This window comes from Perissodus microlepis, chromosome 23 (assembly GCF_051167445.1).
Source record: "Perissodus microlepis isolate ML-2025 ecotype Zambia chromosome 23, ASM5116744v1, whole genome shotgun sequence".
NCBI classification, from domain to species: domain Eukaryota; kingdom Metazoa; phylum Chordata; class Actinopteri; order Cichliformes; family Cichlidae; genus Perissodus; species Perissodus microlepis.
Window position 1 is genome coordinate 31,128,479 of NC_140482.1, and position 18,332 is coordinate 31,146,810.

At 38.1% G+C, this 18,332-nt stretch overlaps 2 protein-coding genes across 3 annotated transcripts; both read left to right on the top strand.

Annotated features, from left to right (window-relative positions):
• Positions 1-159: 159 nt before the first annotated feature.
• On the top strand, positions 160-6,933 carry hsd11b1la (hydroxysteroid (11-beta) dehydrogenase 1-like a). Its single transcript, XM_084922307.1, has 6 exons — positions 160-361; positions 3,668-3,798; positions 3,941-4,144; positions 4,222-4,315; positions 6,001-6,166; positions 6,255-6,933. Exons 1-6 carry the CDS (start codon positions 277-279, stop codon positions 6,436-6,438), a joined length of 864 nt encoding a protein of 287 aa, XP_084778433.1. The 5' UTR covers positions 160-276; the 3' UTR covers positions 6,439-6,933.
• A 1,376-nt stretch (positions 6,934-8,309) lies between these two features.
• LOC146361773 (hydroxysteroid 11-beta-dehydrogenase 1-like protein) lies at positions 8,310-14,930 on the top strand. Of its 2 annotated transcripts, none has more exons than XM_084922309.1 (6): positions 8,310-8,412; positions 12,600-12,730; positions 12,934-13,137; positions 13,220-13,313; positions 13,962-14,127; positions 14,209-14,930. In XM_084922309.1, exons 2-6 carry the CDS (start codon positions 12,659-12,661, stop codon positions 14,390-14,392), a joined length of 720 nt encoding a protein of 239 aa, XP_084778435.1. In that variant the 5' UTR covers positions 8,310-8,412; positions 12,600-12,658; the 3' UTR covers positions 14,393-14,930. The 2 variants fall into 2 exon arrangements, with proteins under 2 accessions (XP_084778435.1, XP_084778434.1); XM_084922308.1 differs by lacking the exon at positions 8,310-8,412 and adding an exon at positions 10,204-10,324.
• The last annotated feature ends 3,402 nt before the right edge of the window (positions 14,931-18,332 follow it).

An 18,332-nucleotide genomic window follows, 5' to 3' on the forward strand; every position in this document is an offset into this window, starting at 1 on the left:
AAATAAATTAAAGATTTTGGCGCTTTGATAAATAAAAAACAATAGATAGATTTAGATAGATATTAAAATAGATAGTATTAAAATAACAAAAAAATGATTTGTGTCCATGAAAGAGGGCAGACCTATCTGACCAACCCCCGCCCCTTACAAAGTGGAAGGAGGGGAGAAATAGTGGGCTGCATAAAATGCGCTTAGTTTTCTCAAACTGCGATTGTGAAAGTTGGCAGAAACTTCTAAAGCTTAGCATTTCCGATCAGCTGCTACCAAACTGCCATAATGGGCGCAGTCACAAAAATTATTTTAGCTAGTATATGTGTTGCTTTCCTGGCTGCCAAATGGACTTCACCCAGATTTGATGCTGGTAAACTCTGTTCTTTGTCATTGTGAGAAAGTACTTGTTTGTTTTTAGTTGCAAACTTGCAGCAGGCATGCAGGTTTCTCCAGCAGACAATAATGTGTTAGGTGGTGTTGGACCTACAGTGGTCCAGACATATGCGTGGTATGCATTTGCAATGTATAAGTTGAAAACAGCTAAATAGAGTCACACTTGCGGATTTATTTAACTTAAAAATGAAGGTTTCACATGAAAAAGGTAAGACTCACGTGAAGGAATCCTAGCTAGCCTACTCGGTTATGTCACAGTTATAACTTAGTATCTCGTAACACCTCACTATTATAGTCATAATTACAATATTTTACGTCATTTTTTCCCTAATTATTATGAATTAAATCATGACGGATTTTCTTGTTTTTTTTTTTTTTTATTGTTTGTTATACATATGAAGTCTGTTTTTAATAGACATCTAATACATGTGCAGTCAACTTTGATTTGATTTTTGAAGCTCAAAAGCACCCGGGCCAATAATTTGAGGCTTTATGGTCAGGTGTAGCCAGATTAAGGAGATAAAAGGTCTGAAGTTGAGTCCAAGAAATCAATTTGTATGTTCAATATGGGTTTCAAAGAATTACTGATGGAATCAAAAGCTGAAAAAGCAAAAACATGGGCTGTAAAACCAGAAACCACAGGAATGTTTAAATTACCAGTTACATTCTTGAAAAAAACAATGTACAGAAAACAACAAAAACAACAGCAGATATCAGAATTCTGAGTAAAAATGCCAGGTCAGACTTTGCTATTAAAAAAAAACTATACATAAAATCTGAAAAAATGAAACCAACAATTCATATTAGAATTATAGAAATAATAGAATACATGCCACATTATTAACAAATAAAAGGCAGTTGTATGGTGTGGGTGTGTATTACTGCCAACTTGGAAAGGTAATAGTAACAATTTAATGATTTGTTCAAGAAATGTATTAGAAACAGCACAAAGTGAGCGAGTAATTGATAATAATCTGCTCTCTGCATGTGACCAAGGCTTACCAAAGAGAGAATCCAGCATTTATTCACATTTTGAGAACATACTGTAGAGTCAATTTTCCGCAAGCAATGAAATTATGCGGTCCATGTCAGTGGACTAGTGTTATGTATACTTGCATATCTCATGTGCTCTACTCTGCAACACTGTAACCTTATAAAACACCACATTTTTTTAAAGCTTAAATGCCTATATTTCACAAATGTACGACAGCGCAGGACGATTTGTTTCAGAAGCCTTGTGTTTGCTTTGGTTAGTAATAGAGATGGACCGATCTGATATTACGTATCGGTATCGGTCTGATACTGACCCAAATTACTGGATCGGATATCGGTGAGAAATAAAAAATGTAATCCGATCCATTAAATATCAAAAAAGCACCTCACAAAACTTGCCACACGGCGTAACTCGGCTCATAACCGTAGCAGTCGGAGCAGTATGCATCACGTGATAGAGCGGCTGGTGTATTTGTAGCCTCGCTACCAAACCAGCATTTCATCTCCGAGGAAGTTATCCCAGAGAGAAGTAAAGCAAATGTGCAAGTTCATCTCTGAATGTCTGTAAAGTGTTCCCATGTTAAGCTTAACAACAGATATATGGAGCGACTGCCTCTCTCTCTCTCTCTCTCCTGCTGCTACTTCAATCCTGAAACTGCTTAATGATCAGCTGATCGGCTTTTCTGTCGCGAGTCCAGCTCTCTTCTTAGTTTTTGGCCCACTTCTCACCAGAAAGAGGAAACCAGCGGCTGAACAACAGCAGCACTATTAAGCTTGATAAGCTGTTGTTAGAATTTATTTAATGTTACTTTCTACACCAGGATCCTTTTCTACGTAGCTGACGGCTGGTAACTGTGCAGGGGCGGATCTAGCAAAGTTTAGCCAGGGGGGCCGATAGGGCATGAACAGGGAAAAGGGGGCACAAAGACATACTTTTTCTTTCTTATTCTCATTTAAAATGTCTAGCTTTTAATAAATAATTATCTGACTCTTACACCCAAAGTTTTAATCTGATGTAAAATATATAGAAGTCCATTACTGTATATAGTAACTGTTAAGTTTAATATACCCTAGTAAGCTATAGTACCTTTTCCTTTGGGAAAGTACCATCTGTGAATTCTGAAATTCTGTTGAAGAAAGATGTTGAATCTATTTAATTATTCTTGAAAAATAATTTATTTCTGTGCATTTTTCCCCCTGCATCAAATTAAATTTGATTACATCGATTAAGCATCATGAGGTGGAGGGTGGTTCCCTATTTTTTTTTTTTTTGCTGGGAGTTTGCAACCCTATTAGTTAGGTTGCTTAATATTTCTGCTAAGCACTCTTTAAAATACCAGAATAGGGAGGATGGAGTAGGTTTAAGTTTATTAGATTGATCAGTGCTGCTGAACTATGAAATATTTTTGGCGCAGTGTATTTTTTACATACAGGTATAACAGAATAGCTTTAGTGTTGTTATTTATTTAAACTTGAGTATGAACTTATACAAAATGCAGCAAGATATTAAAAAAACGTTTTATTGATTAAAAAACACACTATATCGGATTCATATCGGTATCGGCAGATATCCAAATTTATGATATCGGTATCGGTATCGGACATAAAAAAGTGGTATCGTGCCATCTCTAGTTAGTAATAAAAATGCAGTTTGAATGTCTGCTTCATGAACCCTAACTCTTCATGGGAATAAGAAGTGGAATAAGAGAGAGAGAGCATGCAGTTGATAGCACATTTAGCTAAACCTTTGAGGGGAAAAGGGTACTGACATATGGCTCCATTCTCCAGCATGGGGAGTGAAAATTTTTAAACCTGCAGCATATTTAAATCTTCATAGCACCAGGCAAAGAATTAAAGCAACAAATGAGTGATATGGGACCTTCAAAAACAAAATACAGCATGGAAATTCTGGTGAAATAAATAAACACAATATCCAAGCATTTTACTAGTCCAAATGAAGAGTATGCATTTTGCAATTTCTCAGGGTTAAAAAGTTTCAAATGTCCTTTGACCTGAAGCAATATATGGAGGACTAAGATTAGCTTATCTTTTTAGGGTTTATATCTGCCTAAAGAATGATTCTAGATAAACTAAACTATTTCATTGTCATCAAGTTCACTTAAAAACCTTTTCTGCATGCGTAGACACATTAACAATGTATGCAATAGTTACTGTGGTCACTCTATTTATTGTTGACTAATAGAAATAACATATTTTTGTTGTTTCTATTAACCTTTCATGTATTAAAACAATTCCATTCCATGTTGAATACGGTAAACCTTTGTTTCAGATTCTCTCAAAGGGGCTAGGGTACTGGTGACTGGGGCCAGTACAGGTATTGGTGAACAAATGGCGTATCATTACGCCCGCTTTGGAGCCAAAATTGTTATCACAGCAAGGAGGGAGAAAGTCTTACAGCAGGTCAGTTTACGTAATAAACTGTTGAAATTCTGCTCATAGATTGCCATTTACTTGTGTTGTTTTGTGACAGTCATGAATAGAGACATTCTGTAGTTCTCTCAATAAACTAACCATGTGCATTTTTAATAATTTTGGCCTGTAGGTAGTAGAAAAATGTCTGAGTTTAGGAGCCCAGAAAGCTTTTTATATAGCAGCAGACATGGCGAATGAGGCTGACCCTGACAAAGTGGTGGATTATGCTCTGGAGAAGCTGGGAGGTTTGGATTACCTGGTCCTCAATCACATTGGGCCTAGCCCCTTCAGCATGTGGAAGGGAGATGTGGATCACACCAAATGGCTGATGAAGGTAACTGAGCATTTTGATGGTCATTCAAAACAGGAAATGGAGAGACTATGCTGATTCATGAATGTTTCTTTGTGAAGGTCAATTTCTTCAGCTATATTCAGATGGCCTGGAAAGCTTTGCCCTCCCTTGAGCAAAATAAAGGATCACTGGTTGTTGTCTCATCGCTCTTAGGTAGGTTTATTTTTACACTTCTTCAGCATTTTTATACTTTATACTTTTTTATGCAGATGATGACAAACTATCAAATACAAATTGTGTGTACACATATATACCTCCTAATACTTTCACCCACCAGTTACAATTAAATTGACATTTTTAAAGGCACTTTCTACTGCAACTGATAAATAAGTATGGTAATACAGTAATTAAGATTAACTTAATGTATTATGATGACAAGAGTTGATAAGCCACTCTGGAGATTGTGTGCACCAGGTGGCTGGGCCATAATTTCTTGTGGAGCTCAAATAAAACAAGCCCAAAAGGTCTATTGTATCATGGGTCAACTACCTGCAGGAGAATCTGTAGAGGGAAAGTGTTTTCTGGATTGGGCGCCAGTCAAAGTCACAAGTACTGATAGTCTAGTTGTTGGCTTTTTTTTGCTGTAAGGGACGAGGGGACATCTTTAATGGGGAAGGAGCCTAAGTTTTGGTAGGAAGTTGAGGAATACTCACCAGAGCATGAAAGTGACCACAAAGCTGACCGCAGAAGCAAAGCTGTCGATTTCCTGGTCAGTCTACCGTGTTATGCTCAATTATTTATATGGGCTGGCGGTAGCGACCAAAAGAATAAGATTTGCAGATACAAGTGGCTGAAAAAAGTATCCTTCACAGGGTGTCTGGGCTCACTCTTAGAGATAGGGTGAGGACCTCAGTCATTTACAATGTGCTTTATGTAGAACTGCTAAGTAGAACTCTTAAGTAGACCTCTCCTGGCATGTCAGACTGGCAGGAGGCCTCAGGGCACACACAAGTATGACAGGAGAAATTAGATCTATTGGCTACCATGGGAATGCCTGGGTATTCCCCTAGGGCACAGTTGTCAAACTCCAGTCCTCGAGGGCTGTTGTCCTGAAACTGTCCCTGCTGCAACACACCTGAATAAAATTAGTAGGTCATTAGCAAGACTCTACAGAACTTGACTGGATGTTGAGGTGGCAATTCAGCCATTTGATTCATGTTACAGCAGCTCATGAGTGAATGAACATGGTGCAATAAAAGTACTTTAAGAAGTACAGTTTCCAAGTTTTTATTAATCATTACCAATAATATGCAAAACCATCCCCTGTGGTTTGTGATTCAGGGAGCAGTTGAAAGAAGCTTTGTTAGAATAAAAGTGACCAAAGTTGAAAAGTGAAATAAAGGTCAGTATATTAGAATCAGCAAACTCTAAGAAAAGTATTTTACCTGCATAATTCATATTCATCAAGTTGGTTATTTTTTCCTGCTCATTACCTGCCCACCTTCCCTTCTGCAGTGGCGCTGGGCCCCTCAGCAGAGCCCCTTAACACAGTTTGAGAACAGCTAAACTAGACCAAAAGATGAAAAGTTGGACTTCCAGAGCTCAGAGATTTGAAATGGCCAAAGGGGCAACATAAGTTACAACACATAGCAATATAAAAAAGAAACCAAACAACTGACATTCAGTACAGACAAATGAATAGAAACTTGTGAATCATATACAATAACAGATGATTACAAGAGCAATATTAAACACAGGCTTGAGCAAAAGAGCAGTTCTCTAATGCGTTTAAAATGGACTTTGACTCCCCGTCGTAACCAGTTCTGACAGTGTTTGAAAGCTCCAAGAAAGCTACTGAAGACGCTTCTCCTACTCTAACAGTTGTTGATGCTTCACAGGTAAAATAACTTCTCCTTTCGTGGCGCCATATTCCTCAACCAAATTTGCCTTGAACGGGTTTTTTGGGTCTCTTCATCATGAGCTGGCTATGAAGAAGAGCAACGTGTCCATCTCTGTCTGCACACTCGGTCTCATTGATACCGACTCAGCTATGGAGAAAGTCCGGTTAGTCAAATATATGTATGCAGAAATATTTGACATTGTGTATTTTGAGATATTTTTGAATTAAGTGTAAGAATTTTCTCTATCCCAGGGGCGTCACTGATGTACCAGCCTACCCCGCCACAGATGCTGCATTGAACATCATCATTACGGGATCTACAAGGCAGCCAGAGCTTTTCTACCCTTGGTTCACATACTTTATAGCTATCACCAAAGACTGGTTTCCTTCTGTCACAGATTATATGACCCAGAACTCCTACAACTACATCCCATGAAGAGCATTTATTCAGCACAACTGAAGCACAATTATACATGTTCCTAATTAGAAATATCAACATTTAATTTGGATTTTGGCCTAGTTCTTTGACATTTTGATGCACCCAGTTTTGCGGGAACATTTCTGACATTTCAGTTTCCACTTTTCTCATCATTTCTTTGAGAACAGTCCAGTAATAAAATGTATACAGATAGAAAAGCTCAGGACTTGGGATTTTACTTTTTAGGCTACTATTTTAACATTTTAGACATTAGTGTCTGTGTCAATAGTACAGCCGCTGCTGTCCAAACATTATTGCACTAGTACTTGAAAACTCAGAAGAAAAAAAGTCTGATTTACTACTGATAAGACAACCTTACCCCTCCATTCAGCCCTCCCACACACAGACACAATACCTCACATGAGATTTGGTTATGAAATAAATGAATACGTTTCGTGTTGCTGCTGTTGCTGCTGATGAAGAACACAAAACAATAAACCAGCTTCCTCCTGACATGTTTGTTGGTGTTAATTGTGGTTAATGAAGGGAAGGAAAGGTAGATCATAATAACAGACCACATAAGTCATCCATAGTCTAACAGAAATATCTTTCTACCATAAAATGCAGTTTAGCATATTCCAGGTCGGTACAGCTTAGTGGAGAAGTGAAGAGCAGTCAGGAAGCTACTTGGCTGACACAATAGAGAAGCCCAAAGCAAACAAAGTCAAGAATGTGAAATAACGTGAGGTATGATAATGCACATAAAAGCAAATGGAAAAAAAAGGTTTTTTTGCCAGTGAAATATTTGTTCTGCACCTTAAAGGTATGAAGACGTAATAACTTTAAATTTAGATTTTTCTTGTGTGCTAACCCCAATGCCACTATTAGTGTTTAATTATGGAGCTACAAAAATGTTAGCCTCCTATTGCAGTTGTCTGCTTTGACTGACAGCCACAGGCACAGCAAAACCTAGGTTATTTATACTGCGCCAAATCACAACAGTCAAAAAGGCACTTTATATTGTAAGGTAGACCCTACAATACTACATAAAACAATCATATGACCCCCTTTGACCAAGCACTTGGTGACAGTGGGAAGGAAAAACTCCCTTTCGAATAGGAAGAAAACTATTTGAAGCTCTGAAACCTGACTGAAACTCTTCAAATAAGCCATATTATTTAAAATAATGATTAATGATACTTGTTATGTGGTCTGTTAATCCAAGTCTGCAGCACAAGTTGAAAGGAAAAATCAAAAAGAATATCACAAGGAATAATAGTACAAGACTTATAGATCAGCTTTAATGTAAAATATTCATATTCAAAAGATCCAGAGACTGGTTGAAAGAAATTGTCCAAGACTAAAGTTTCACTGTAGCTTACCAGCACAAGGAAGGAAACACAGAAAATTTGCATTCTGTTATATCAGTATCTTCAAATTATAAAATTGATGGAAAGAATATAGCTTTTGATTCCCCCCCCCCCCCCGCAATTCTCCTCTCCACACTCCAGTCCATTAGGTGGCAGTAATGGGCTTGTGCCTTCCCACATGGCTAGGTTCAGTGGTTGCACAATGAGAGTGTAAAAGGCAGAAAGTCAAAAGACCACAGAGATTTAAAAGGCTGATTAGCTCACAGAAAGCAGGCAAGAAGGTGACTGCACTGGAGTAATGATGTCAGTACTGGCAGATGATGGTTTATGACTAAACCATCATCTGCATCAGTGCCCAAATAATTGGTCACATATGTGCACGTTAAATTTCACTGGTAAATGTGAGCCACCTGCTAATGGTTCAGAACAGTATATATTTCCTCAAATGTTTGTTTTCTGCCATTTTATTCTGTATTTGTCTTTTCAGACCTCTAACAGCAGCATGTTTACGAGGAGAAGGTTCCCACAGACCAGCAGGAGAGGAACTCCAGTCTGGACCAGGATGGCCCAGAGCCTCAACAGATTAAAGAGTAACAGGAGGAACTTTGCAGAAGTCATGAGGGTGAGCAGGTTGGACTGAAGCAGGAGACTGATACCTTTATGGAGATTCCTCCTTATGAGGAAAGTGACCACAGCTCTCCTGAAGCAGAGAGCCAAGCTCATAAAGAAAGCCAGCATGTGGACTCGGGAGAAATAATTAGAAATGCAAAACCAAAGAAAAGGAGACTTAACAGAAAGCAAAGTAACAGAAAGAAAAGTCTCAGCCCAACTTTTCCAGTGGTACAAACCACAGGCAGGTGCCAGGTTTGTCCCACCAGGAGTGATTCAAAGATTAGGAAGGCCTGTGCACAATGCAAGAGATATATCTGCAAGGAGCACACACTCTCTGCACATCATGTGTACAGTAGTGCAGACAAAACACTTGACTGTTGGACAAGAACTTTTCCATGTTCTGACTATTTCACTGATGTTGTCATTATTTTCAGTTTCACAAATCATTAAATTTCACCCCAAATATGTAAAAAAAAATATCATAAACACACACACAAACCCTCAAACAAAACAAAAAAACTCTTCAACTCTGCCACTGCCGGTCCCAAGCCCGGATAAAAAAAAGAGGAGGGGTGAGTAAAACTAGAGCAAAAGGTCTAGGGGTCACAAATGTCAACAGGATTCATTGTAATGGGCATGGGTGTGCACCCAAAATTAGAAAAAAATTAGATGGAGGATTTTCAAGATACACTAAATCTAAAACTGAAAGTTTGACCTGATGGTGGCATTAGAGAAAAGGTCATGCCATCACTAAAAACCAACAGGGTTCATCCACTTGTGGTCATTAATATTTTTGAGTAATTTTGAAAAGTTTTGAATGCAAACGTTACAAGATACATTTATTCTAAATTAAAAGTTTGGCCTGATGGTGGCGCTAGAGTTTCATTATCAAGGGGCTATTTATGTGTTCAATAAGTAGCCAAAGTGTGGTCAACAATTGTATGTGAACCATTGTCTATGATAGTAATATTTGAGGAGAATATGAGGGTTAGAGCTGCCTTAATATTGAGACCTCAGCACCATCTAGTGACAGTATGGAGGACTCATCATATTTATGGTGACTGTTGAGTAACTATGTTGAGTGCAATATCTGTAAAGCTAGCTCTCATTCCTTCTAAGTCCCTGTTAGTATGTTAACTAATAATTGATCAACAAATTGATTTACTCTGCCTGACAGAAACCTGTTTACAGCAGGATGATTGTTAGTTTAAACGAATCAACACTAATTGTCAGAATCCTCGAAGCTCAGGCCGAGGGTGCAGTGTGGCAGCAATTTTCCACACTAGATTATTAAACCAAAATCAAAGACCAAGACTGAGTTTGAATTCATTTGAAAGCCAGATGCTTAGCCTTGTCCACCCCAGCTGGAAAACTCAAAAACCAGTCTCATTTGTTATCATCTATCGTCCACCTGGGCCGTACACAGAGTTTCTGTCTGATTTCTCAGGCTTTTTGTCTGATTTAGTGCTCAGCTCAGATAAAATAATTATTGTGGGTAATTTATTTTAACATCCATGTAGATGCTAAACATGACAGACTAAAAATGGCATTTGATGTCTTATCTTTTTGAATTTATTTATTGCTAATTAAATCAAACACTGTGCAGTTTATTAAATAAAAAGTTAAAGCTACTGTAAGGAAATGTGTTGATAAAAAGCACTTTCTCTTTGAGTTTGAGGGCGGGCCTTATTGAAGTTCACCACTTTTGAAAACACGCCCCCTTACAGAACGACAGGAGGAGGGTGAATGGAATGCGGTTGCATAAAAGGCAGTTTGTGTCCTCAAACGTGAACTGTCTAAAGCCCAACACTTCAAAACAACTAGCAGCAAGCTGTTAAAAATGGGAGCTTTCATAAAGATTATTTTAAGTTGTATATTTGTTGCTTTCCTGGCCATCAGATGGACCAGCAATTTTGATGCAGGTGAAGTAGGATTATGTTTATTGTTACTGAGCGCAAGTATTAATCTATATTTATCTGTAAACTTTGGTTCAATGACCTAAAGAGCAGTAGTGCTGATAAAAGACGGTGGTATTAGAGCTACAGGTTGCAACAGGCAGGGGTGTTGTTTATGAAATAAATGGCGTGAAAACAGTGTATGAAAGAATTTTAAAGGAGTCTGCATATGACATTTACTTAGGTTAGAAGTTAAAGTTAAAAGATTCATACGAGGTAAAAGATCATTGCACTCTGTAGTTAATGTTTGACTGATTGAAACAGTTGTGCGGACAATAAAAACGTGCAGTGCCTTCCAAAACTGAAGTAGTTATCTTTTAACTCATGACCTTGCTTTTGATTTTGATTGAGGCTTAAAAGTAATCTCTAATAAACATCTGTACGTTGACGTGGGCATCAATTAAGCAGATAACAGGTCTGAAGTGACGTTCAAGTGTTGAACTTGCATTCAAATGGTTCACAGGAATTAACATGAATCTAAGACTGCTGATAGAAATAGCAGGAGGAATTCTGCTACCACATGTCAGATTCAGTTAAATGCTGCAAAACTGATGGCACAGAAGTTCCCATTACAGATGAGTAATGATCCAAACACACAGCAAAAGCAAGCTAAGTGAATGAATTTGTGAATTATATATTCCTGTATTCTCCTCGTCACCTACTCCCAGATATTATAGTTTGCATTTTCCGTATCAAATGTTTGCCATACAGTCAGGACTGTGAAACTTAAGCTCATCCGAATGAAACATGTAAAGTTATTACACATAATAAGTAAACTCATATAACATAATTTTCTGATTTGCATGGACCAAAGATATCTCTTTAACAAGGATAGTAAAGGTTTATTGTTTTTAGGATATTTTATGAAAACAGTAAGCAATTTAACGACTTTAAAATGCAAATGAAATCCGAGTGGAATGATTTGCAACTCTCAAAACCCATATTTTATTCACAATAGAACATGGAGAACTTACAAAAGCCGGGAAAATTCACCATTTTAAGAATAATATTAGCTCATCTTGAACTTGATGGAAGCCACATGTCTCAAAAATGTTGGGGCAGGGGCAACGAAAGACTAGAAGAGTAAGTGGTACAAAAAGAAAAAGCTGGAGGAAAATGTAAAATAGCAAAAACTTGAAATATCCTATCACTGACATTATATAACGTCATCAAAAGATTCCAGGAGTATGGAAAAGTTTCTACATGCAAGAGATCAGGCGTCTCTGCAGCACTGCATTCTGATTCTGTTTGATTGTCACGGTTATATTTATATATATTAAAATAATAATAATAATTCCTCACTCGCCCTGCAAGATCAATGTTATTTAAATAGTATGTTCTCTCACTTTAAACATTTGATATGTTTTCTGTGTTCTATATGAATAGAATATGTGTTTATGAGATTTGCACATCGATTTCTACAGGCAATGAATTTGAATTAATCTGATTTGTGTCAATGAACTGTTGGTTATGCCCTTGCACATGCCATGTGCTCCATTCAACAATTACAACGCTTTGCATCCAGCCAGTTTACGACCTACCACACCTTGTATATCACTCTGGCATTTTAAATAAGCAGTTTCACAAATGGACAATAGCATTTAATTTGTTTCCATCTGTAGACATTTGCAGATATACTGATATCTGATATTCCCAAACTTCAGTTCTGTATATTTCTTCTTTTTGTTAATGTGTGGAAAGAAGACTTTAACTATTAACAAGCATGAGGGGTGAACTGGAAAAAACTGGATGTCAATGACATTAAAAGATAGGATAAGATCTCAGAATCACTTCAAAAAACAAAACAGTGTTTCTTGGACAAAGAGAAGTCCCCGAAAAGGCAGATTATTGATTAAGCACAGTATATGACTTTTTAACCACCTCATACATTACTGTCAAGGCCGAAACTTTTCCAAATGTCCTTCAACCTGAAAGTTTCAGGTTGTGTGGTGTAGGGGTTCCAAATGCAATACTTGGGCAGGCAAAAATAACAAAATGCAATCTTTTTATTTGGATGGTTGCAAAAAGTCAAAACAGACTATAAAACCAACAGCATATGAGGACACAGTTTTGGCTTGTATTATATTTTATTTATAAAGTGACAATTAATAGCAAGGATTGTTTCCAGGTCGTTGAACACATCTGCATTATTCCTATTAAATGCTTCACTTACACCTTTACCATGTTTGTGTATTAGTATAATAACATGCCATTAGTATAGTATATATAATTTTTGCCACAGAATCTCTCAGAGGTGCTAAGGTATTGGTGACTGGGTCCAGTAAAGGCATCGGCGAACAAATGGCATATCATTATGCCCGCTTTGGAGCCAAGATTGTTATTACAGCAAGAAGCAAGGACACACTGCAGAAGGTCAGTCAATACGTAAACTACTCAAATTCTACTAAGATGCTGTCATTTAGTTCTAGTGTTTATGTAAGTCATGTCAGGGATGATATTTTAGAAATCAAGCAGCTCAGAAGGCAGTATGAGTTACATGAGGATATTCTTTAGTTCTTTGGAGTAGCAGTTTTAGCTATATGACTCATGCCATTCTTATTGATTGTGACTAACAGGTAGTAGAAAAGTGTCTGAGTTTGGGAGCCCAGGAGGCTTTTTATATAGCAGCAGACATGTCCAATGAGTCTGACCTTGATCGAGTGGTAGATTTTGCCTTGAAGAAGCTGGGAGGTTTGGATTACCTGGTTCTCAATCACATCGGCTCGACCCGTGTCGCCATGTGGGATGGAGACGTAGAACATGCCAAGTGGCTGATGAAGGTAACGGAGCGTTTTGATGCTCTATCAGAAACATAAAATGAAAGGAATGCCCTCAGTCATGAATGTTTGTTTGTGTACAAAGATCAATTTCTTCAGCTATATTCAGATGGCCTGGAAAGCTTTGCCCTCCCTTGAGAAAAATAAAGGATCGCTGGTGATTGTTTCCTCACTTGCAGGTAGGTTTGTTTTTATAGTTCAACCAAAGCACAAAAACAGTCACCTTAAGCCACTTTACATCGTAAAGTAAAGACCATGCAATAATTCGGAGAAAATCAAAACAATCATATGAAGCCATATGTGCAAGCAAATTCTACTACTACTAATAAAAAATAGTAGTAATATAATTTTTTTTCATGAATGTGATATGTAAAGTATGATAAATTTCTTTGTTAATCACTTTTACATAAGAATTTAAAAGATGTTTCCCAAGTAGGAGAACAACAAAACAGCTTAGCATTTCCAGTGGCTGCTCAGTTTTTTAATCAGCTATCAACAATAGAATGAGCCAAGATGAATTTCAAGTTTTAATTCATTTAGCCACATTAGTGATATTTATCACTTTAGCCATCATATGTGTTTTTGCCTAATGTCCTGTAGTGGACCATCCAGTTTTCCTGACACATTCCCTGAGGGGATCCAGTGTAAAGAAAGAAAAAGCTGCCTAGTCAAGCATGCGGAGCGACCCGCTGTGGTGACTCCTTGGTTATCGAACTACATAAGGGAGCAACCAAAAGTAGCTCCAAGAATCGATTAGCAGAGGAAAGTCGAGACATGTTAAGTTTGAAAACTCCAGAAAATTCCTAACAGCTGTTGATGCTTCACAGGTAAAATGCCCAGTCCCTTAACAGCTCCATACGTCTCAACAAAAAGTGCCTTGAATGGGTTCTTTGGGTCTCTTCGTCATGAGTTGGCTATGAAGAAGAGCAATGTGTCCATCTCTGTGTGCACACTGGGGCTCATTGATACCGAAACAGCTATGAGCAAAGTCAAGTTAGTATGCATAAAAAGATTTGCCGTCAAATCATTTGTGTTGTTTTCATGAGTTAATTGCAAGAATTTTTTGTGTCCTAGGGGAAAGGTTAACATGCCAGCCTACCCCGCCACAGAGGCCGCCCTGAACATCATCATCACGGGAGCTACGAGACAGCCAGAGCTTTTCTACCCCTGGTTCACATACATTTGGACTCTTACCAAAGATTGGATTCCTTCTTTTACAGACTATGTGGTCCAGCGCTCCTACAACTACAACCCATGAAGAACATTTATCTGAAGCACAATTCTACACCTCTTTAATTAAAAACAGAAATTTGGCTTGGATGTTGGCTTACAGCTTTGCCATTGATTTTTTTTTTAATGTTGATGTACACACTGGGCAGGACTATACCATGGACAGCTCGTCTGTAGCCGGTATATGTCACTTCCATTCCTTTGAATCTTAGCCTTCATATTTTAATACAGCCAGTTTTATGGCATAATCTTTGACTTTTCCAGTTTCCACTTTTCTCGCCTTGCTTTTGAGAGCTGTCCAGTTATGAAATGTCTACGGGGAAAAAAGCTTACGGCTTGAAATTGTTTCATTTTTGTCTCCCTCAAAGAGATTAGCTCCTATCTGCATAGCACAGCCACCGCTGTCCAACCGTTACTGCACCACTAAGTGAAAATTCAGAAAGAAGGCACCTGATTTACTACAAATAAGACAACTCTCTCTGTCGCTCTCACACACTTTCCTTTCATGATTTTCAGCCATGAATGGTATATTAAAGTTTCACATTTCTGCTATTCACTAATAAAAGATGAAAAGCAATAAACATATTCTTTCCTCTCATACTTTAAATTCAAATTCAAATTTTATTTGTCACACACACAACCGTACACAGTATGACATGAGGTGAAATGCTTATTGCTGTGCAATGCTCGACCATTAAATGACAGTAAGAATTGACTGTAAGATTTACAGATTTACAGATTACTACAAAAAATTACAGATTTGAACTTAGAAGTTTACAGTAAAAATGTGCAAATAGCAGTTTACGTAGGAAATTATTTAAAAAAGACTCTACCTTTTTTATTTGATAGGACAAAAGGACAAAAGCAAGTGACAACAAACAATATAAATAATCTTAAGTCTTTGTTTTCCCTGCTGAATCCTAAAATCCTACAGTAATATAGCTGAGTGGATATGTGAAGTGAAGGAATGGATCTAAGCCCAAAATACACACACACACACACACACACACACGCAAAGAAAGATAAAAGGAGATAAAATGCACATAAACGCAAAGACAGGTGAAAAATAAAACCACTTTGCATTAAAGAAGTGAAATATTTGTTCTTCATCTTAAAGGTAACAAAAAGGTTTAAGCAAACCTGATCAGTACTTTGAATGTCCACATGAGGGCAGTAGTGCCAAACCGTTGAAGTGTCTTAGCTTCAAGCACATTCACAGTTAAGAAAAAAAAAAAGCCTAAAAATCAGAGCAACAATTATTTGATGGCAATGAAACAAATCAGTGTCAAATATTTTAATAGACTTGTGTTGAATTTGAATTTTGAGATTTTTAAGCACCCATCAACATATCAATAGTGACCCTCTGTGTTCCAAACCCTGGATTGTCCTCCTTCTCCTTTCTTTTCCATTTCATTTAGTTTCATCTTCCCAAAGCTGGCCACAGTAGGTGCAGACTTCCTATAGAGCAGGACTTTCTCAGTGGCTTCCTTTGTGCCTTTGTTCATCATCCCCAAAGGCACCACAGGCTTCCTGTGAAGCTGTTGGTTCAATCCATCCTGGTGGTCTTTCTCTATTGTAACACAACCTAGAAGTTGTCCCCTGCCGTCAAAGCAGTTTTCTACTGTATACCAGGAGTGAGCTGTCCTTGTCACAAAAAAGACTCACTAAAAGTAGTTTGAAAAGTTGAGAAACAAACTGTTCCTTTTGAATATATTTACATGAAATTCTCTAAGAAGAATACGACGTCCTTGATATATAATAAAGGAGTTTTCACAGTTCACTTGCACTCTGCAGTTTTCTGTGACTGATATGACTGATAACAAGAAGTTATTGGAATACATGTTCTCTTTGTCTTTATCTCGACACTGCTGGTGATTGGAGAGGATTTTGGAAATGGTATAATCTCCCTGCAGACAGCACGGAAAGAGAAAAATCTTTCCGTTCCTTTCCCTCCTTCTGTCTTCTCTTCTGTCACACATGCACGCACAATGGTGGGGCCTCCTGGAGAGGGGAGCAGGCATGGCCTGGGAGAACAGCCTGAAACACCTGCAACAGATTAGTGCTCCTAATGCCGGGTAATAAATCCTCTCACCCTTCTCCAGCATCTCTATCTGCGCTGTGCATGGCTCTTACATGCTGAGGAGCATCCTCCCACAACAGTGACAGCAGAATACACACAGAAGATAAAGTAAACACTAAATCTTTAAAACATCCACTATTTTATTTACGTTTCTTTCCATTATTATCCACTTCTGCAAATGCTACAGATATATTTCTTCTATCATCAAGGGTTTTTTTTCCTAGTCAAAGCTGTAAATAAAGATCAAACATTTTCATTGTGACCGCAAACAGCCAAGGCCGGGAATAAAGTAGATCCTCTCTGCTTTACTGACTGCACATAAAAGTTGGAAGGTAGCCGACTGATCAGCCAATCAGACTGCTACTTACTGAGGCCTGTAGTGCAGTTTGAATCCAGCTTTTTCTCGGTGATTCAGCATGATTTAATCTCTGTATCTACAGACAGACCTTAGGTGTGCTACAGTAGTAAAATCAATTAAACGGAAAATAAGTCTATTACCTTTTTGCACATATCATATAGTGTGTCCTCAGTTTTACATTTGCACACAAAGTTTGCTGATGCAGCAGACATGTCATGTTTCAGACCATAAATAGTCACCTATCCATGAAAATAATCTGATGCACCAGTCCCAGTTTATAACTCTTTCTTGTCCTGCTTCTTTGAGCACAAAGGTACTACTCCACAAATTCTGTCCGGCTCCATCCATCATTTCGTCGAGCTCAACAGAAAATGGGCCTTGGCATGCTGTGCGTGTGTGCCGGCTTGTGTATGTTGCCTTCGTGCTTGACATTAATCACGGTCACTGCTGCAGTGAAAATAATTGACCAAATGCTGAGAATGGGAAATAGGTGTCTCATGATAAGGTACTGTTAATATCTATGCAGGGTCAAAGGTAACACACAGATCTATACTATGTATACTATGTACTATGACAGGAATGCAGCAGCAGTAGTAGCTAGTAGCTGCCTGCTTGGCTTCCTCTCGTCTACATCCAGTCATTGGATGTCAAAATTTCTAATAAATATGGTCTACTGTGAGGTCCTCCTGAGAGTCTAGTATTTGATTTGTCCATTACTAAGATGAGGCTTGTTAATGACAACAACAACAGCAACAACAAACAAATTATTAGACAATGCAAATAACATGCTTCAAAATCTGAGATCCAGAAAAGCAATGGGTTATTAAAGCAAAGGTTCATTTTCATTACAATGCCAGTGTGAAACTGAAAGAGTTCCTTTTTCTTCTATAAGTTATCTCAGAAATATAAACAGCTTTAAAGCTGTAGAGTGTGAGTGTAAGGTCAAGTCTGAAATTTATGTGAATTCTGAGCCGCTTGCGTGAATTGCAGGTACCAGCATGGTACTGCAAAACAAACACCATAAATATTCTCATTTTTTCTTTCATGTAAGTGTTAGATTTTATATATTCCATGCATTTATTTTATTTTTTTTAGCTGTGTGAGATGATTTGGTTTAAAAGAACGTTAATCTTCCTGAACACCGAGCTCGTTCGTGACCTCTGAAAAGTTTTCACAAAACATTCAGCTATGATAACAAAAGGAGAACGTGAGCAAGTGAGACGGGGGAGGACAGGGCAACGAGATGAGAACCTATGAAAGGGAGTGCCAGTGTGAATATAAACTGTGGGTGTGTGCGAGGTGGCTGAGGTGGCCCTGTGACCCCTGACCTCTTTCCCACAGGTCCATTCAGAGCAGCACAATGGTTGACACCTGTGTCTTTTCAGTACTGGTTCTATTATTATTTACATCAGTCGGTGGGAGAGAGACAGATAGAGGCCAGAGGTGCTGTGAAGCCGAGTGCAACAGCCTCATGCCAACAACACCCCCCCTCTTCTGCCCCGAACTTTTTCAAACACAGGTGCCTTCCTA

Excerpts from the sequence above, each read along its gene's own strand:
- hsd11b1la (XM_084922307.1), top strand. The coding sequence starts at position 277 with ATGGGCGCAGTCACAAAAATTATTTTAGCTAGTATATGTGTTGCTTTC. Across the intron at positions 362-3,667 it reads TTCACCCAGATTTGATGCTG|ATTCTCTCAAAGGGGCTAGG; the intron begins GTAAACTCTGTT and ends CCTTTGTTTCAG. Across the intron at positions 3,799-3,940 it reads GGGAGAAAGTCTTACAGCAG|GTAGTAGAAAAATGTCTGAG; the intron begins GTCAGTTTACGT and ends TTTGGCCTGTAG.
- LOC146361773 (XM_084922308.1), top strand. The coding sequence starts at position 10,243 with ATGGGAGCTTTCATAAAGATTATTTTAAGTTGTATATTTGTTGCTTTC. Across the intron at positions 10,325-12,599 it reads GACCAGCAATTTTGATGCAG|AATCTCTCAGAGGTGCTAAG; the intron begins GTGAAGTAGGAT and ends TTTTTGCCACAG. Across the intron at positions 14,128-14,208 it reads ACAGCTATGAGCAAAGTCAA|GGGAAAGGTTAACATGCCAG; the intron begins GTTAGTATGCAT and ends TTTGTGTCCTAG.